The sequence below is a fragment of the Ursus maritimus genome, unplaced genomic scaffold (genome assembly GCF_017311325.1).
Source record: "Ursus maritimus isolate PB19 unplaced genomic scaffold, ASM1731132v1 scaffold_14, whole genome shotgun sequence".
In the NCBI taxonomy this organism is placed as follows: domain Eukaryota; kingdom Metazoa; phylum Chordata; class Mammalia; order Carnivora; family Ursidae; genus Ursus; species Ursus maritimus.
In genome coordinates, this window is record NW_024423786.1 from 32,576,133 (window position 1) to 32,597,785 (window position 21,653).

Consider the following 21,653-nt stretch of genomic DNA (forward strand, 5'->3'; position numbering starts at 1 on the left):
TATGTCTAGGCCACAGCCTCTACGTCTGCACAACTTTTAACCACTTATCTCCTGGGTAAGCAAGGCCCTTCTTCACCTCTCCTCTAGGGCAAGTGTGTGATCCGGCACACGAAACGTGTACCGTCCTGGACCGGGGAATCCCCAGCGCTCACAGTGTTTAAGAGTAGGACGCTCAAAGGGCAGGAAGAACCCAGCTTCACTTCCTAACCCACAATGCACAGAGGGCCTTTCCGGAAGTAAGAACTACAACCTCCTGGATGTATTTACCCGGGCTGAAGCGTTTCGCTTAGAATCTGATTGGAAGTGACCAACTGAAGCATTGTGGGACTTTGTCCGTCTCCCAGTACGCATGTGCTAATTGGCTTCGCCCCGCTGGTCCACGTCCGGGAGATGACGGCGGCCAGAGAATCACGTCGGCGAAACTGGCCAATCCCTTTCGTGCGCAGGCGCAGTGGTTCGGCCAGCACCGGAAGCGCAGGGGGTTGGGGCGACGGTGACGCGATTCTGTCCGCGTTGGAGGGGCCGGGCCGCAGCTGGAGTCGCCGCGGCTACCGCGTGACGTGGCATAGCAGAAGCCTAAAACGCCAGACCCGGAGCTGCCGCGCCACTCGTCGAGCAGGTCCTCACCCCGTTAGTTCTTGTTTCGGAGCTTCGTCCGACACGCCGGCTAGCGAGCCGTCTCTGCCGCCCTCTTTCTTCCTCAGCTCCTCTTCCTTCGCTTAGTTTGTTGGGAGCGTGAAAGGAGAAGGCCCGGGGACGCCCCAGAACCCCTTCTGCTCCTGCCCATCGCAAGTACCACTACTGCCATGGGCCTCACCATCTCCTCCCTTTTCTCCCGCCTCTTCGGCAAGAAGCAGATGCGTATTTTGATGGGTGAGTGAGGGCCCGACAACCGAGGGCAGGCTCCAGTGGCGATCGGGGAGAGTCGGGTCTTAATGCTTGGGACGGCCTCCGGGCCTGTTTGTCCCTCATGCCGCTGTGGTGGGGGAGGGGCGACGGGCTCGGGGTCAGGAGGAATTCTTAAGGGGGAACAATGGGGAGAAAGGTGGGCGGTCGCCCCAGATCTAAGAGGCCGGACGGGCCGCGGGACAGGGTTTCTTCCTTCTGGCTTTGGTTTTCTCTCCTTGATCTTACTGAAAACCAGACAAGATTGGGCGGAGATGTGGGGGAAGCGAACTCTTCTGATCTCGCTAAGCCCGGAAGACACTGGCGAGGCCCCTTCTGAGAGTGCGGTCTGGCTCCCTCTTCTCCGGTGCGGGTAGCGTTCAGGACGGAGGCAGAACTACTCCAGCCTTCCTCCTCCCCCTTTCTGCTCCGTGTACACACTCTGCACACTCCACTGGTATGTGGAGCGAGCGGTCGCCGGGAGCCCGGAGCCGCCCGGGGCAGGAAGTGACCAGGCCCAGAGCGGTGGCAAGAGAGCACCCTTGGTTTCGGAAGAGTCCGGAGTCCTCAGCGCTCTCTTCGCCAAACTTCGCGCTGGATTCCACTTTATATTCTTTTCCTTATTAATGTCCCTGAAAACTGAGTTTATCGTGAATCACCTTTTGGCCACTCTCAAAAACGAAATATGTTTGGTTTACTGTCTTTGGTTTTCAAACTAATTTTTATCTACCTGGTTATGGTTTAATGAAAAAACTTCTAAAGCTAATTTTTTAAGCCGATAACAAATTTCCAGGAATTGAACATTGTGACCCTTAATTTTGGGGTAGCCTTGCTAAATAATAATTACAAAGGGTTTTTTAAAAAAATTCTTTTGGAAAATAGGTTTTAAAAAAAACTTCAGCGCCAGTTTTGTTTTTTATTCAGCTGAGTGAGAAGGAAGGGGCTTGTCACTTGGTAGACGTAAGCAACCCCTCCCCCATAATACTGTGAGTAGTCTCTGCATCACAGCTAAGCTCTGTGGACCTCAGTAATGCAAAAAGGAGCTCCTCTAATTTAAACGTTGAAACTTGTTGGTTCATTAGAAGCTTGTTTTTTAGAGTGGGGAGGAAAAGTTATATTTTCTAGTTCTACTACCGTTGAAAGTTTTCCAAAGCAAGATTCAGTAGTAATTCGAGGTGTATGAAGATTACGCATTTAATTCTTTTTTTTTCTTAACTGTTATTTCTAGCTTCTTCACAATTCATGGAATAGTTGTTAATAATTCATTCATAAAGTCAACATGTTTTCTCTATAAAAGATTTTTAGACTTCATTTATAGAGACAATTTTGAAAGGAGGGCAAGCATATTAAGTTTTTAAGGTGGCTGAAAATTGACAGTCAAAAAAGGATCTGAAGTCATTAGAAGGACTTTGGACTGTGGTAAATGAATTTCCAGGCTGTTCCTTAAAGAAAGTAACTACTACCTAGTTGTGTTCCAGGAAATGTACTATGTTGGTTCTTTTACTTAAGATTTATTGTAAATGAATTGCTGTGTTCGTACCCTAAGTACCCTAAGTCTTTTGTGGTGGCTTAAAGTTTCAGAGGGAGAAGAAAGGTAGAGTTATGCTATAAGCACTTCCCTAAATTTACTATATTAGGGGAGCATTCCTCCCTACCCCCAAAAAATAACAATTGAAAGAAAATGGAAAAGTATTTAACTTTGTGCATTTGTGCAAGAGATAGAAGTCATGATTTGGAATTAACTTTTTTTATGTTAAATGTTTTATTACTCCAGTTTCCTATTCTTGTTTTGCTCTTTAATTTTGGAATAATCAGGTTTCCTTGATTAAAAACACTAAAATCACAAGGTCAAGTTTTATAGTAACTCATCAAATGAAGCATAACCTTAGGAGGATATTGCGTGGGTAGGGAAAGAGGTGATTTGGAAGTTTGATAGTTCATTTTTTTTGGTCTAGCTTTATGAAGTGACTGCATAAACAATCACTCTTAAGGTCTCTGCCCCTATTCAAGTTTAGAATTGAGTTAACGATTGCTTTTTTCATAGTAATGTTCTCTGGCAAATATTTGCGCTTCCTTTTCCTTTGTGAGACTTACATAAAATTCATACCTTCTTGAGTCAGTGACTTTTTCAGGCTTTATCATTTTAAAGTGTTACTGAAAGATAGCACTTAGCTCATGAGGTTGGTTTGCCGAATTACTGTGAAGTTTACAATTTTATTCCTACACCTGTTCTCCCAGAAGTTCAAATAATTTTAAAAGGTGTTTGAAGTTATTGTTTGTAGTTACCTAATTAAAAACCAGTGCAGTGTTTTAAATGTAATATCACTTAAAGTACAACTTGACAGAAATTGTCTAGTTTCTTTGTTTTGTTTTGAGGAATCACTCATGTAATGATATTATTGAGCTTAAATTCAAAGATGGTCAGTTTCTATCTTAGATTTCTCATGTAGCTCTGCATTACCTTATTTTTACACTGATCTTCAGTGTCTTGATCTGTGATTAAGATGTAATTTTGGGAAATGTTTACATTGGGAAACATTAATGTGTTCTGTAGAGGAATTATTAATTCTAAGCTCTTTGAACTTGTAAGTTTTTGCCTACTGGAAGAAATTTTGCTTTTTAAAAGATTGCTAATAACAGTGTAATTCTGTATTGTCTTATATGTGACTGTGGTTTTGTGGGGACCGGAGAGGTTCCTCTGTTTGCCAACTTGAAAAATATTACTAATAATTTAAGTGAGCCTTCAAGCTAAAGAGTGGCATTTCATGCTTTTTCCCTAGCATTTTGTAAATACATTTATTATGTGATTTTTAATTTTTTGTCCTAAAAATATGTCCTTTTTAAAAAATATGAAAAAGAATAAAGTACTAATTAACTATAATTCCACCATTTCACTGTTGTTACCATTTATTATATTTATTGTCAGGTTTTTAAGAAGAAATTGATGTTCTCTCTTTTTGACTGAGCTTATTATAAGCATTTTCTCAGGTCATTAGTTGAAAACAGTTGGCAGCCTTTAAAAAAAAAAAGCCCTTCTGATTAGTTATATGGTATAAGGAAACAATAGAAAAGGCAAAAATCTTTAGTTTGATGCTACGAGAAGTTGATGCAGCCATTTTTAGATATACCCTCTGGCATTATTGCAAATGGCTTTCAGACTTTGATAATTCGCTGCTTATTAACACATTGGTTAAAGTGCAATATTTCTGATCTATTGGGTAGAAGTAAAACCTAAGCTTACAATAATTTTTCTGTACACCTGGTAGCCACACTTTCAGTTTTGATGGTCATACTTCTGAGGAATTAGATATAATACTAAGATACTGTGTGTCCACCAGAAAAACCTAAAGGCAAGATGGCTCTGGTATAGACTTAGGGGTTTTTTGGTTTTTGTTTTTAATTTTAAAAAATTGAGATATAATTCATGTAACATAAAATTTATCCCTTTAAAGTGTACAGTTCATTGGTTTTACTATATTCACAAACTTGTGTCACCATTGCCAGTCCTTTTTCTTTTTTTTTTAAGATGGCATGAAAGCGGGTACGTGTTTGTGGGGAAGGGCAGAAGGAGAGAGAATCTTAAGCAGGCTCCATGCCCAGTGCAGAGCCCAGCGTGGCTCAGTCCACCACCCTGAGATCAAGATCTGAGGTGAATTAAAGAGTTGGGACGCTTAACTGACTGAGTCACCCAGGCGCCTCACCATCACCACTGTCTTAATTCTAGAACATTTTCATCAGCCCAGAAAGAAACTCTATACCTGTTAGCGGTTACTGTTCCCCTTCTTCCCCAGTTCTTCTGCAACCACTCATTGGCTTCTAGTTTCTGTGGGTTTATCTATTCAGGATAGTTCACATAATGTAATCATACAATGTGCCCTTTAGTGCCTAGCTTCTTTCACTTAGCATGTTTTAAAGGTTCATATTATGTGTCAGTACTTCATTCCTTTTTAAGGCTGAAAACTAATTCCTTTCTGTGGATATACCACATTTTGTTTATCCGTTCATCGTTTGATGGAAGTCTGATTGCTTCCACTCTTTGACTGTTATGAGTACTGCTGCTGTGCACATTTGAAAACAAGTTTTTGTACAGACATATAATTTTAATTGTTTTGAGTAAATAAATACCTTGGAGTGGAATTGTTGGGTTCTGTGTTAACTGTATTTAACATTTTAAAGAACTGACAAAACTGTTTTCCAAAGCAGCTACACCACTTTACATTCCCATCAGCTGTGTCTGAGGGATCTAATTTCTCCATAAGACCTGGGATTTTGCATACCTCTTCTAATCCAGTGATTCTGGGGACATCTTTTTTTTTTTTTTTTTAAGATTTTATTTATTTATTTGACAGAGATAGAGACAGCCAGCGAGAGAGGGAACACAAGCAGGGGGAGTGGGAGAGGAAGAAGCAGGCTCATAGCGGAGGAGCCTGATGTGGGGCTCGATCCCATAACGCCGGGATCACGCCCTGAGCCGAAGGCAGACGCTTAACCACTGTGCCACCCAGGCGCCTCTGGGGACATTTCTGAACCTCAGATGCTGCGTTTGAAAAATGGAGGGTAGTTGTAAGGTTTATATTACAAATATGTATGGAATCACCTAGTGAGGTGCTCAGAACACAGTAAGCATTCAATTTAAATTATTTTTAAATGATTATGAAGTTGGAATTTAAACTTCCTCATAGAAAATTGAAAGATAAAGGAAAACGTGAAAAAGAAAAATAATCTATATGAAATTTTATCCACCTAAAAATACACTTTTTTCATCCCAGTCTCCTTTCTGTATTTTTTTACAATTTGAGATCACGGAGTCTAGTGTCTTTAACTTAAAATATAAATATTTCTTGCTGCCACACTTTAGTAGACATACTTTTTAATGATTGGCTAAGAGTTTTGGGGTAGTTTTGTTGCTGTTAATACTTTGGTCAAAGTGCAGGTCCAGTTAAGAAGAACAAGTAATTCCAGTATATCTTTGAATACAGTGACTTGTTTATGGGGGTGGAAGGGAGGGGAGGGCATTACTGGAATGTACAGATTAGTCTTATCTTGGCTAGGTGAGAATTGGTTATAGTTTCATTTTGTGGAGAAAACTCACTTGCCAAATATTGCAACATTAAGGAAATACGTACTTAAGAAATGACTGGAGTAGCACAAAATTGTTAGACCAACATATTTTTAAGTAAAGAACTATATAATGAGTTTTAAGTGATGGTATACATTAATTTGTGTATCTTTAATCTCACAGTAGAAATTTCTTTTTTAAAAATTCTGGTTTGCATTTATATAGCACTGTTATTTTTTTGTGCAACTCAGAAGATACCTTCATGATTTTAGAATCTTGTATGTGGCTGTTAGCTATTTAACTATTACCTTACAATTTTTATTTTAAAAATAACTTGCTTAGAAAGCCTTATGATTGCATTAGTTTGTAAACACTTTCTCCCCCCATTTTTCATTAAAAATAAATATGTAAAATATATTCAAGGCTCTTAAGGAGTCATCTTCCTAATAGATACATCAGGAAATGTAACCAAGCCAACATATTAATAAAAGAAATCTACTTTGGATTTTTTTTTTTTTTTTAGTGAGAGTAACACATGTTTATTGTGTGAAGAAAATTCAAATTTAGAAGTGGAATATTAGTTATGCACACAAGCTGTGTTAACAATTTCATTAAAAATTGGGTTACCTCTATGCTTTTCTATAACTTAAAATAGTTATATAATAATTTGTCTTGGGTTTCTTTCATTGTCTGTCAGTATTTTTGGATTTAAATTGTTTTAGTGATGGTTTAAGTTTCAGTTGTACTTCCAGTGAGGACTGGCATGTGCCATAGTTCTCAAAATCTGACTCATGTGGGGCGCCTGGGTGGCTCAGTTGGTTAAGTGTCTGCCTTCGGCTCAGGGCATGATCCCAAGATCCTGGGATCCAGTGCCGCAACAGGCTCCTTGCTCAGCAGGGAGCCTGCTTCTCCCTTTCCCTCTGCTGCTCGCCCTGCTTGTGCTCTCTTGCCCTCTGTCAAATAAATAAATAAAATCTTTAAAAAAAAAAAACCCAAAAACCTAACTCATGTTTTTCTAATCAGCATCTTAGTTCACTTCTTCTGACTTGGGCTTAATCATATTTTGACTTAGTTACTTTTTTATTGATTTATTTTTTGTTTTTGAAAGAGCTCTTGCAAGCGGGGGAGGGGCATGAAATGGGAGAGAATCTTTTTTTTTTTTTTAAGATTTTATTTATTTGGAGAGAGAGAGCACAAGCACGAGTGGGGTGAGGGGCAGAGGGAGAAGCAGACTTACTGAGGAGAAGGGAGCTGGATGCGGGGCTTGATCCCAGGACTCTGGTATCATGCCCTGAGCTGAAGGCAGACACTTACCTGACTGAGCCACTCAGGCGCCCTGAGAATCCTCTTTTTAAAGATTTTTTTTGTGAGAGAGAGGGAGAAAGAGTGTGCATGCATGTGTAGACACACACACACACACACACACACACACACACACAAGCAGGGGGTGGGGTTGAGGGATAGAGAATCTTAAGGACTCCGTGCTAAGTGCGGAGCTGGATGCAGGGCTCGATCTCAGGGCCCTGAGATGATGACCTGAGCCAAAACCAAGAGTCAGCTCCTTAACCAACTGCACCACCCATGTGCCCCAGAGAAAGAGAATCTTAAGCAGGCTCCACATCCAACACAGAGACCAACTCATCTCAATCCCATGATGCTTGACTGACTGAGTCACCCAGGTGCACCTTTTAACTTTGTTACTTAAGGTTGAATTTTGCTTTATTTTAAAATTTGATGAAAATCACCCAAGAAGGACTTATTCTCTCAAGAGACAGCTGCTTTTTAAAAAATTTTGTTGTATTTAAATTCAATTAATTAACATATAGCATATTATTTTTTTCAGAGGTTGAGTTCAGTGATTTGTCAGTTGCTTATAACACCCAGTGCTCTGTTACGTAGAGACAGGTTTTTCAATGAAACAATCATATTGTTTTCCGCATCGTTTTCTGTATTTTTACTGAAGATGTCAAACTTTTGTTACTTTTGTTTCTTTGTGTATATTTTAGAATTAGATTTTCTGAAAAATATATTTTTTTGGAATACTGTCCCATACTCAGAAAACAAAACACCTCCTGGTGCCAGTTGGTTTTTCTTGTGACCATGAGTGAGGGCTTAGTTCACTCTGTCTAGTAAGTGTCATAGTATTTTGGAAAGAATCTCGGTATGAAGGAGTAGGGGACACAGTTTGATTAGAAGACACAGGATATGAAGACATACATTGCCTGAGTGTACAGAGAGATCTTAAAGCTACCTTTGCAGGGTACAGAGCAGAAAAGGTTGTTACATGGGTAGAAGGGGTCTGAAATTGCCTCTAGCCTTTAGTTCTGTTTTGAACTGATAAAAGTTAAACTTTACATTGCACCTAATGTAAATTAGGTAAGTGGGGTGATTTCTGTGTGCTTTTTTTAACTTACTAACATTTGTTTCATGTGCTAAGTCATGCTTTGATTTAAATATTTAAAAAGCATCCTTGCTTAAATCATGAATGAAGTTGAATTCATTTCAAAATCTGTGATAGCGTAAATCTAGATGGCCATATGTGATGTCGTTGGAACAGTGATACATTCAGTGAGGTTGCTAGATATTGACCTTCCATTTAGCAGGGTTTGACAATGTGGAATACGCAGATTTTGAAAGATTCATACTTAAAATAAGCATTTAATTTGCTCATCACTGTCACTGTAATGAAGAAGTATATCTTCTTGTTCCAGGTTGGATTTTTTTTCCTTCAGAAACAAGCACATTCTTCCCTACTTGTATCTGCCTCAAAGGAATTGTTTTAAGAATTTAGACATTAGTTACATTGGAGATGAATATGATAAGGCCATTTTTTACAATCCAAATTAACCAATCTTTTGTTCTCATTTCTGTGCATTTGATAATAGGAATGGATTTAGCTAGGGGTAATACTGGCTTCATCTTCCTTTATTACCATTTAAGGATACTAGTGCATAGTTAACATTTTTTTAAGATAATTTTTATTCACTTGTTTTTATGTGTTCTCTGATTCAATTTGTAACTTGGGTTTTTAAAAATGACAGTTGTTCATAGAATTAATAAGATCTTGAATTGAAAATATCTTAGATGAAATTATTTGATCTCCTAGTTTTACAGCTAATTTCTCTGGTCTTAGTTTCCTAGAGTGACTTGTTTAAAGACACTTATTAACTAATTTGTGGCAAAGCAAATCTACAGACTAGAGCCTGAGTCAGCCAGATACTCCTTTCTTTTCACTACTACATGCTGTCTCTCTAGGTCTAGAAAGAAAAATGGAAAGGCTTTCTGTAGCAAGTATTGCCCTTGGGGATCAGGAATGAAGTAATTTCATTTCTAACTCGTTTGTGCTTTGACCAGTTGAGTTTTGCTTTTAAACTATAAGTTTGTTGTAAAATTAATTCTTAGTTTGTGCTTTTGGTCTAGATTTAAAATCTATAATGTCTTTTTCTAGTTGGATTGGATGCTGCTGGCAAGACGACCATTCTGTATAAACTGAAGTTAGGGGAGATAGTCACCACCATTCCTACCATTGGTAAGAAAGTTTACAGATGACTTTAATTTATATCATAATAATATATTATAAAACAGAATATAGTTTAATTTTGAAACAGTTTTTTAACGCTTTATTGTTTTAGAGAGCTTTTAAAAATTGAGAGGAAGGTACAGAGATTGCCCATAAACTCCATACCCCCATGTATATATAGCTTCCCCCTTTATCAGCGTCACTCACTCGAGTGGTAAATTCGTTATGATGGTGAACCTCATTGACATAATCATCCAAAGTCCATAGTTTACCTTAGGGTTCACTCTTGGTGTGCATTCTGGGGGTTTGGACAAGTGTACTATGGCATATATCTATCATTATAACTGGCTTAGGTTTTTTCAGTTTGTTGATTATCTAGTAGGTTCTTAAAAAGCAGTTCTGAGAGAACTCCACAGTAAGGGATTTTATTAATACCATTTTGCCCAAGTGTCTTTTTTTTTCTTTGTAGGCTTTAATGTGGAAACGGTAGAATATAAGAACATTTGTTTCACAGTATGGGATGTTGGTGGTCAAGATAAAATTAGGCCTCTCTGGAGGCATTACTTCCAAAATACCCAGGTAAGGAGTGCTATACAGTTTGTATAACTTTTCTTTATATGTTTTTCTTTTGATATCTACTATTTAACTGAGTGTTGGCATTCTTATCCCGACTGACTTGTTCTTCAGTGAGCTCTCTCACTCATGCCTTTGAAGGCTAAATTACCCAGGGTGGAAGAGTTACATAGCCATCATGACAGTGTTTTGGAAGATTAGGTGGAGGTGGTTCTCAAGATTGAATTAGGTGTCTCATCAGTAGTTCTGTTTGTTTCGTTCTTAGTCTAGAAAGTAAGGTATGTAGAACTTTCTGTCATTTAAATTTTTAAAGAATAAAAAGCAATTAATAGTGGTTCATTTAGCCCAGTTAAGTGTTTACCTTATTAAAATACATTAAGAAAAAAAATATATTAGGGTGCCTGGGTGGTGTTGTCAGTTACACATCCAACTCTTGGTTTCAGCTCAGGTTGTGATCTCAGGGTCATGAGATGGAGCCCCGTATTGGGCTCTGCGCTCGGTGTGGAGTCTGCTTAAGATTCTTTCCCCTCTCCCTCTGCCCCCTCCCGCTCATTCTCTCTCTCTTTCTCTTTCTAAAATAAATAAATAAATCTTTAAAAAATATATATATCATTAATGTAGATCCACTTATTGATTTGTAAGGTGTTGTTATATTATGTAGTATATATAATAGAGGGATGAGAGAGACCTTAGTAATCCTGTGAGCAGGAGTTCTTGAATTTGGCTGCATATTAGAATCAGCTGGGGAGCTTTAAAAAAATTAAAAATCCCAAAGCGTTGATCATTAGCTCCATACCAATTGAATTAGAACCTCTAGGGATATAAACTAGTTATCAGTAAGTCTTCTCAAACTTTGATGTGCATATGAATCACCTGGGTATTTGTTAAAATACGGATCAATTTCGTAGGGCCTGAGATTCTGCATTTCTAGTAGGTTTTCAGGTGGTGGTGGTGGTGGTGGTGCTGGTTTAGGACCTTACTTTGAAGAGCAAGGCTCTGGTATAATGTTTGTCAACAGCAGCACTGTGGACATTTTGGGCTGAATAACTATTGTTGGCGAGGGAAGGTCCTCTGCATTGTAGGATGTTTAGCAGCATCCCTGGCCTCTACCCACTATGTGCCAGTGGGAAACCCTACCCCAATCCAGCTGCGGTAACAAAAAATATCTCCACATACTGGAAAATATCTTTTGGGGACAAAATTTCACCCCCTTGAGAACCATTGCTCTCATCTAATTCTTATATAGGAGCAAGCTGAAGCTTGGAATGACTTACTAGGACTGGAGAGGTGATTCTTGTTCTAGATTTCTCTTGAACCTCATTCCAACTCAGTTGTGTTTTCTACCACAGGAGAGGTTTCTCATCAGTTTTTGTTTACTACTGGAGTTGATAAATACATTTTTTAAGTACTGTGTGATGTTACAAGCACTTCATATGTTTAAGATCTGCAGATGCCATTCTTGTTCTTCACCTCTTAAAACATAGTATGCAGGTGAGGTATATTGCCACCAGGTGGCAGTGAATACCCTAGGTGAGTTGGCTGGAACTACCAGATTTAAGTAGTGTGCCCTGTTAAATAAATGGCATGCTTTTTTTTTTTTATTAAAAATTAGAATATTTCTGTGCATTAGCTGTGGTTAGAAAAGCTATTTTCATATGAGTCACATGCTCTAAAAAACTTTATTTTGGAAATTGTCAAATGTACACAAAAGTAGAGAGAATAGCATATAAACTTCTGCATATCTGTTACCCAGCTTCAATGATTAGGATATGGCCAATATTGTTTAATTGATGTTTCTTTCTAATGTACTTCACCTTTTGGATTATTTTAAAGTAAGTCATAGTCATTTCATTTAGGGAACATGTTTTTGAAGTAAAATTAGGGACAAAGTAAAACTTCGCTAATCCTCAATTTGTAATTCTTGACTAAGAGTAACCTTAGTCTTATCCTAGATTTGTTTAGAATGCTTTGTAATGAACTTTTGAGGTTTTTTTGGGGGGAAGGAGGGGAGTAGAGAGCGGGTGCCTGTGGCGGGAAAAGGGTAAAGGGTGAGAGGGACAGAGAGAATCTTTTTTTTTTTTTTTCGATGATTCATTAGTTGTGTATAACACCCAGTGCACCATGCAATATGTGCCCTCCTTACTACCCATCACCGGTCTATCCCATTCCCCCACCCCGCTCCCCTCTGTAGCCCTCAGTTTGTTTCTCATAGTCCATAGTCGGGACAGAGAGAATCTTAAGCAGACTCCATGACCACCATGGAGCCCAGCACGAGGCCCAGTCTCAGAACCCTGAGATCATGATCTGAGCCCAGATCAAGTGTTGGACACTTAACTAACTGAGCCAGTCAGGTGCCCCATTTACTTTTGAATTCTTAATTGAGATTAGACCGGTTTCCTGTCCTCTTTGGATCACCTTATAATCAAAAGTCCCAAGTACTCCTTCCTAGAGAACTCATGTCTGCAGGGGAAAGTTTTACGTGTTATCTGATGTAATCTCAGCTAAGCTCTTACACCAGCTTTTCTAGCATTCCTAATTAGTTCTATTAGCTATAAGATTGAAAAAAAATGAATATTATTTAACCATGCTTCTAACTTAACAAGCCAGGACAGAATGTTTATTGTAGTAAATTCCTCTTCCCTCATTAGATAATTCCAATTATTTTGCTGTTCTAAATAAGTAAATAATTGGCCTTCTAAGCAGTCTTTTCTTAAGGTAGCCAAACTTACGTTTAGAATCCTAGCTTTTCTACATTCTTGATTCTCGGTTGTCCCAGGAAATGAATAACTTTGAATCTATTACTGAAATACTTCTTTCTCTCAATAGGGTTACTTTGGAACTGATAGCATTATTTACATTTTAAATAATAAAAATGGATTGTTAGTAGTCCAGATAAAATTAGATCTCTTTTGGAGGCATTGCCTCTTCTAGAGGGATAGATTTTAAAAAGGAATAGCTTTTGGAATAGGAGGGAAAGGAGGGGACAACATTTACTAAATGCCTGTGATAAACCATGTGCAATACTAGATGCTTTTATACCCGTATGATTACATTTAACAGGCTTATAAAGTTGGCTGGCATGGTTTTATTTTTATAGAAGAGGAGGCATGTTCTGGGATTAGGTCATTTATGTAATAAGTAGTCTTGAGATTCGAATTTGGGTATCTTTCTGTCATACTGGCTGTCATAGCACCAAAAGTATTTTCAAAAGGTTAGGATGTTTAAAATGATGGTTTCCAGAAGAGAAAGGAAATGGGTTTGAAATTTGCTAGACCAAAGGAAATTGTCATTTAATAACCATAGCTTAAAATAAATACTAGGTACCGGGGCAGGCTCAGTACTGTGATGGTACTGAGGGGCAAGTACAAAATGAAGTAGCTCCTTGCCCTAAGTGGATTTTATGCCTTTGGTGGACTTAATCTAGTTATTTATATAAATAAGCACAAGACAGGTTATGATTAAGTGACACATGATCAAAAAATACTTCAGTGGTCAGGGTTGTGGGGAAAATAATATTTAAAGTAATCACTTTAGTATTAATAGGAATAGATTTTAACAAAGCTATCAAGGTAATCTGCCCTCTCTCTCCAGTTGAAAATTTTATACTTATTTGGAAGTTTTTAGAAGTCTTAACTAATTGTTTCCTTAATTCCATTTCTTTTCTACAGTAGAATTCTAATGTTTGTGAATATCTCTAAGAACGGTTTACTACTTTTCTTTTTGTTAAGAATTTCATATTTGGGGGCACTTTAACCTTGCTGACTCAGTCTGTAGTGTGTGTGACTCTTGATCTCGGGATCATGAGTTAAAGCCCCACATTGGGCCTATAGTTTACTTAAAAAAATAAAAATAAAAGAATTTCTTATTTGATCAAGTCAACAACATTGTGGAGCCGGGCTGACTTTTCCATAAGAACCTACAAAAACTATTTTGTGTGCCCCTCCCCTTTTTTTAAATACTTTGTGCATGCCTTTAACTGAATATGCTAATTCAGTAAGTAAATTCATGCATCTTTAGGATCTTTGGTTGATTCTTTTTCCTTTTGTTCCCACTTAGTGACCATTTTGTTACTTGCACTTATCTGCACTTAACGTAGAGGGAAGAGGGATAAGATTTATTCATGGTGTAGTTGAGAAAAGTGATCAGTTGGTTAAGAGTAAGATTTTTTTTTAAAAATTTATTTATTTATTTATTTATTTAGAGACATGTGCATGTGAGTGGGAGAGGGGCAAGAGAGAGAGGGAGGAGAAGAATCGCTAGCAGATTCTGTGCTGAGTGTAGAGCCCCATGTGAGCTTGATCCCATGACCCTGAGATCATGACCCGAGCCGGTATCAAGAGTTGGATGCTCAACCAACTGAGCCAGCCAGGTGCCTCTACATTTTTTTTCAAATAACATAAGTTAAAAATCACAAATAGTGTTCAATTCTATTTTTAGTACTTAGGGCCCTGTTCTTTTCCTTTTTTGTTTTAATAAGGAGACCTTGTCTTCCTAACGTTTAACTCAACATGGTTCTTCTTCCTGTACTTATGTTTGATATTTAGTGTCTCATTTAAGGTTAACTGTTGCAATTTATTTAAATAATTTTTCCCCAGGGTCTTATTTTTGTGGTAGATAGTAATGACCGTGAAAGAATTCAGGAAGGAGCTGAAGAGCTGCAGAAAATGGTAAGAATGTTTATTAATTATTTCCAAGATATGTTTTTCAAGGTGACAGTGGTGGTGTTAGTGGTTGGTACATCTTACTGTGATTAGATTACACAAATGAATTGTTTCAGAGTTAGAAAGAACCTTGAGGAACTGTCATCTCAGGTTCTTAAGAATGCATATAAAATCTATAGAGCATTTTAAAAAACACACAGAAGAGTAGCTACATCATTAAGTTGGGAGGAAGGCTCAGCTTGTTTTTAGCGTGCTCCAGGGCTGACATGTCTCTGGTTGAGGATGTCTCCATTAGTCCTTTTAGTTAATAGGTAAAAGGTCTATAGTTTTGGAACTTTTGTGATCTAGGAATCTTGGTTCAGATCCCTTGTTCCCAAGGTCATTGGGTTTGGTTTTCTCTATTCTGTACCTATGTAATATATACTTTGAAATGTTTCATAATGGCAGCCATGATAAAGAATTCCACCTGAAGGTAATAGAATTTTGATTGATGATGGTATTTTGGCTTTGCCATGTATCATTGTTTTCATGTACAGTTGACTCTTGAGCAGCGTGAGGATTAGGAGTGCCGACTCATGGCCCACCCACAATGTGTACAGTTGAAAATCCACGTATAACTTGAGTCCTCAAAAACCTAACTACCGCTTTTGCTGGCCATGGTTTAGTGGCAGGAATATTGCCTCCTGAGGCCGTGCCTTCCCGTCCTAGGTGGCAGTTCTTTGTGCTAGTCATAATTGCAACCCAAAGAGCAAGCAGCCACCAAGCCCTCCAGCTCTGGAGTGGGAGACAGGGAGGCTGGGCCAGCACAGGTCCCTGGTGCCCAGGTGGTGCATCCTAAGGACCGCTTGACCCTGCTGCTCAGGCTGAGAGCACAGACAAAACGGTAACTCTTGGAATGTAAATCGGTGGTTGATGTAAATGGAGGAAAAACTCCAGAACAAATCATGCAAGATAAGCAAATTGAAGAACTGGAAAATGAAATTGAAGGATTAAAAATAGCTTTTGAAATGAAACAGCTTGCATTAGAAGGTTTGCAACTTTCAACTGCCCTTAAAAAAACCTGGAGAAAATTAACCCCAAGTGTGCTCATGGGTAAAATGTAACATGTATTAAAGCTAAATTAATAGTGAAATCACACCAGGAATCTTGGAATTTGGAGGAAAAACTGCTTGACAAGTTGGAGAGAAGAGATTACAATTAAGACAAGCTTTAGAAATGATTTAGAACAAATGTTTAGAACAAATGTTTAGAAAAGGTTTTAGGAATATAGACTGAAAAGAGCAAACAGAAAGATGAATTCGGACAATATGGAAAATTCAGATGAGATAAAGACCATACCACAAAACCTACAAATGGAGATACAGATTACTAAAGTTATTCAATATGTGTTCCAGAACCTCATTTTAGGGAGTAAAGGCAATTGGGCAGAGGATTTTGCCTTTAATGAAACCAATCTCACCGTGATCTAATAAGAATTCTATTTTGTCATTTTTTGTTTCGATCTTTGATATGTCATTTAAATAGCAAATTTCAAATAAAATTCTTTTTAGTGTTTTTGGAATTGTTCTAACACTAGTTTTTTTTTTGTGGCTTAACGCTTTAACATGGAATCTGTTGTTTTAAATATGATAATTAACGTGACTGGCATACTTGAAAAGAATCTGAAAATCTTAGTCTTGGAAGGGTTCCAAAAGACATCTAATCCAGCTTTCCACTGAAGGTGGACATTTTTTATGCAACATTCCTGGCGGTCCCTTCTCTCATTTGGAATACTTCTATGCATTTGTCAGTCAACTAAAATATTAGAAAAATTGGAAAAGGATATCCACATCTTGATTTTTTTTTTCCAACCATCAGTTGTATATTACTGAAATAAATCTCATTTTAGACTTCCTCTCACACAAAAAAACTGCTGATAGCTTAACTCTTGCCCTTACCAATAACACTTGATTAACATATAATTTTGAATGTTATATGTATTACATATTGTATCCTTACAATAACGTAAACTAGAGAAAAAATGTTACTAAGAAAATTATAAGGAAGAGAAAATGCATTTACAGTAATGTACAGCAAAACGTCCATGTTTAAGTTGACCCACATAGTTCATACCCATGTGTTCAAGGGTCAGCTGTATTTATATTGTAAAAATTTGTTGAGGAACCTTGCTAGAGGTACCTTATCATGGTTTCAAACTTGGATAGCCATAAAATATTTACTGAAATGAAATCTTAATTCTCATGCATTGCTTCTAAGACTATATTGCAGTTTGTAAAACTATTGTGCCAGTGTATGTGTAACCAAGTCACTGGTAGTTTGTCCGAGGAGTTAAAGAACACCCCTTCTACTCTTTTTGTAAACAGCTTTATTGAGGTATAATTTACATACCATAAACTTCACTCGTTTAAAATTGTAAGTCATTGGTTTTTAGTATACAGTATTGTGCAAACATCACCACAATCTAATTTTAGAACATTTTTATTGACACATAAAGAAATTCTCTAGAACTATTAGTATTTATTCCCCATTTCTTCCCCCAGTCCACCCCAAACCCCCAGCCCTTCTGACCACTAATTTACTTTATATGTATATGCCTATTTTAGGCATTCATGTAAATAGAATCATACAATATGTGGTCTTTTTAAACTTTTTGTTACTTTTCACTTAGCATAAATTTTTAACACTCATCCGTGTTGTAGCATGTGTCAGTACTCGTTCCTGCCAGCATCTACTCTTGTATTTACTTTTATTTGTTATTGTATTATTACTTATTATTTACTCTTATATAATTTATTATCATACTCTTATGTTATTCTTGTATTTTTTCACGATACTGCCAGTGCCCTAATTATTGTATTGTCGTCTTACTGTTGTCTAGTCCTGCTGGCTGAAAAGGAGTAAAAGTCCGAAAAGAATCCTCTACTACTGAGTACCATAAGATTCTGCCATAAATATTTATTTCCACGTGTGTTTCTTGTCCTTGCCAATCCTGACTCTTAATAGATGATCATGAAAGCTGAAATGGAGAATGATTTACCTTAATGGAGTGTGGGGTGATTGGCTTGAAAAATAGTTTGCATTACTTGAAAAGCATATTAATTATTTGCTTGGGATTTAAAAATTGAAGGATATGAGATTTAAGTGTGCCTGAACTTTATGTAGTGAAATTAGGTTGGTGTTTAATAACATATTTAATGTTGAATAAGTGGTATATACAGGAAGACTGTTTTACCTAGTTTGTCTCAGTGATTGAGTTCCGGTTTATTGTTAACATCGTAGCTTTTATTTTCAGCTTCAGGAAGATGAGTTGCGAGATGCAGTGTTGCTGCTTTTTGCAAACAAACAGGATTTGCCAAATGCTATGGCCATCAGTGAAATGACAGATAAATTAGGTCTTCAGTCTCTTCGTAACAGAACAGTAAGTATTTGGAGGTTCTTTTTAACCTCCTGACTATTAGAATTAATGTAATTGTTTAAGGAAGTATTCACTTTAGGGGCACCTAGGTGGCTCAGTCGTTAAGCGGCTGCCTTCAGCTCAGGGCGTGATCCCGGTGTTCTGGGATCGAGCCCCACATCAGGCTCCCTGCTCTACTGGGAGCCTGCTTCTTCCTCTCCCACTCCCCCTGCTTGTGTTCCCTCTCTCACTGGCTGTCTCTCTCTTTCAAATGAAGAAATAAAAAATCTTAAAAAAAAAAAAAGGAAGTATTCACTTTAAGTACATATTAAGGAATTGTCCTTTTTGAACAGATAATGAGCACGTCATTAAAAAAATACAATAATATACTCTGTTTACAGACATGAGCCCTTTCAGGCTTTTACAAATGTGTGTTCAAGTTTTAAACTATGTTATATCTTCTCCTTTTTTTTTTCTTTTTTTTTTAAAGAGGGAGTAGAGGGAGAGAGAGAATCCCAGGCAGGCTCCACAGCCAGTGCAGAGCCCGACATGGGGCTCAGTCTCAGGACCCTGAGATCATGACCTGAGCCAAAATCAGGAGTCTGATTTAATTGACTGGGCCACCCAGGAGCCCCTCCTTTTTTTAACTTTTAGTATTTATCCCTTAAGGATCCAAATGTTTAGATACCTTTATTTCATTTGATTTTTGTTAACTTTGTCCTCAAAACATTTAGGATCAATAAAGATGTACTTTATGAGAATTGTATAATCTAAGGATTATTGATGTTAATTTTAATTTTGTATCTTTTAAATAGCTCTGTAGCAAGTATTTTATAATTTGGTTTTCTTATTAAAATTGCAATATTTTTGCAGCCATATTTTAAATATTCTTGTTTTATACTGTTTGCCTTCTAACATCCAAAGCTTGTGAACTATCCTTACGACATTAAACAAGTTTTGAGTTTAAAATTAAAAGAAATATTACACTTGTTCTCCAGTAGCTTGTTTTAGATCAGTGGTTTAAATACTGGCAAAACACAATATACTGTTTTATATATAAAGATGATATCACAAACTTTAGTGTGACTTGTGCTTTACAATGGTTTTTCACGAAGTTGTCAGTAAGGCAGATATTGTGCTGGGCAATAACTGTATAGGCCGTTTGAGATGTCCTAGGCTGATTTAAACAAGTTAAACTGTAAATGATACCAGTTTCCAGTGCTGTGAAGGTAAGAATCTCTACCTTTAACCAGCCTTCTAGGTTACTGGGGTGTTTGGTATTCAAATAGTAATTGGCAGTGTGGTATACTTGCATTAACCTTGTAATATTAAAGCAAGTTCTTTATTGTAAGGCAAAATAAAACGGATCAGTAAAGAAAAATGATAAACTATCCCTTAAAGGTAACTAAATTGCTTTCTAGATCCTTTTCTTGCTCTTAACATTTCATGGCATTTCATACAGTTCCTGTTACAATTTTAAAAAGTGAAACTTTTTGGAATGCATGAAACTAAAGATAGTGAAATTATCTGAAAAGCTTGCCTCCAATATCAACAGCTTCTACTCTTCAAAATTTTGCCTCCTGTATTCTGAACTTAGTTTTATGGGAAACAAAAGAGGGTTATAAGGACCTGGTGGATACTTAATTAGTTACTAATCTTCCTATGAATGTTCTTTTCAGATTAAGGAGTAGATTGTTGATTAAATCTAATGAATGGGTAGGAGTAGCTTTAAATGTGACAGGAGTTTTGTGAGAAGCGTGTAAGAGAACACTTCCAATCTATACAGTTACTGAGATTATTAAATATAACAGTAATAGTGAGATGTAAACCGATTTTACTCCTTTTTCCTATATATTAATTTTTTGTTTCCTTATTAACTGCTGACTGAATATTATCCTTGGGCAGTTGGGGGGAAATACTTAATTTGCTGATTAAGATATTTTCAAGACTGGTTATATGTAGTCTTCTGTTAATCAAGTATTTTCTTGTTCTTTCTTTACAGTGGTATGTTCAAGCCACTTGTGCTACACAAGGAACTGGTCTGTATGAGGGACTTGACTGGCTGTCAAATGAGCTTTCAAAACGTTAAACGAAACTGGATATCTAACCAAGGACATATTTGATAGAATTGGTCTAGGCTTGTTACAACAAAATTAGTTTGCATCTTGGTTATTAAACAGTATCTGGGACTGGTTTGGGCAGAATATTACAGCGTTTAAACTTATTTTGTTGCCAATTATTGTTTACCAAGTATAATATTGCTATTTAGCAATATGCTTGGTTTTAAAGAAATTCTCCTTAACTTGGGAAAAAAGTATCCTCTTTTAATTTTAATTCCCTTAAGCCTAAATGCCTGGACATAGCTATGGTGACACCTTTAAATAAATCCATTTTGAATGTTTTTTGAGCCCACAAGAAATAATGTTTTAAAGTTATCCCCTTGCTACTTTACTGATACCTTTATCATTCCTGGGACAGTCTGCTGATTTAAAAAATGTAGCATTCCATTTGTATTTATTTTTCTCCCTTGCCAAAAAGATTTTCTAATACTGCTTGTACCAGCCAGGGAAATGCTCCAAAACACTATTCAGATCTCTTGCACTGAGGAACTTATATTTTCCCCCCTTATTGAATCCTGGCTTCATCAGCCAAGCTTACCTTAGTGTGGTTTGGATTTGATAGCTAATTAGTTCTGTGCTGGTTGCAAAGAGTTCATATTGAGATGATTTTTAATACCCAGCAGATTGTCTTCCTTTATATTGTATCTTTTTTATGTTGCATGTTGCTTTTTGGTATCAGCCTGACTCTTTGCCCAGTATATGATAGTTCTGCTGATGTTTTATTGTTTATTGGTGAACATATCTTCATTAAGAGTTTTTGGAAAACTCATCAAACTCAATAAGTTTTCTTCATAACCCATTTGGAATTATTCCTAATAAAATGATAAAAATATGTAATTGTGTGTGTTCTTTTTGAGTCTTGAAGATATTTGAAATGGGTTTTCTTATTTAGCAAAGTTAATTTGCATATATTACATTTTGTGAACAGTAATACAGGTCTCTGAGTTTACTGATTGTTTAAATCGGAAATAAGGTATGGGTCACTGTCATGTATATAACAGAGTGGGGAGTAACTTCAAAATTTTAGTTTTCTATAGTAAAATAGAATCTGACTGTACATTTCTAAACTCAGATCAAGAGTAAAAAGCTGTAATAAAATGAACTGCCCAGAAAGCATGTATGCATGTGTTTGTTTCACAACTAATGTTAGTTAAAGAAATGCAAGTGCTGGTTGTGCGGCAGAATGCGGGCTGTTGGTGATGCTGCTCTCCGACGTCAGGGAGTTCACAAGCGCTTTCGGTTTAGCTCCACATCCTTAGAACTTCTGCGGAGAGCTGCATGTAACGAATTCTTTGTTAATAAGGCAATATAGGTGTATATACTTCATTAACTACATTTATGAGGTTACTGAGGACTCATCTTGATAACCTTATGAGTAACTAACTTAGTTTTTGTCTATAATGTTTTATGTATATTACAAATCTTTCAAATACTTAGTGGC

The 21,653-nt window shown here is 37.2% G+C and overlaps 1 protein-coding gene across 1 annotated transcript; it reads left to right on the forward strand.

The window, feature by feature from the left end:
• The first annotated feature begins 584 nt into the window (after positions 1–584).
• On the forward strand, positions 585–21,044 carry ARF4 (ADP ribosylation factor 4). The gene is made up of 6 exons (XM_008703067.2): positions 585–873; positions 9,393–9,473; positions 9,934–10,043; positions 14,633–14,704; positions 17,991–18,116; positions 20,095–21,044. Exons 1-6 carry the CDS (start codon positions 807–809, stop codon positions 20,179–20,181), a joined length of 543 nt encoding a protein of 180 aa, XP_008701289.1. The 5' UTR covers positions 585–806; the 3' UTR covers positions 20,182–21,044.
• The last annotated feature ends 609 nt before the right edge of the window (positions 21,045–21,653 follow it).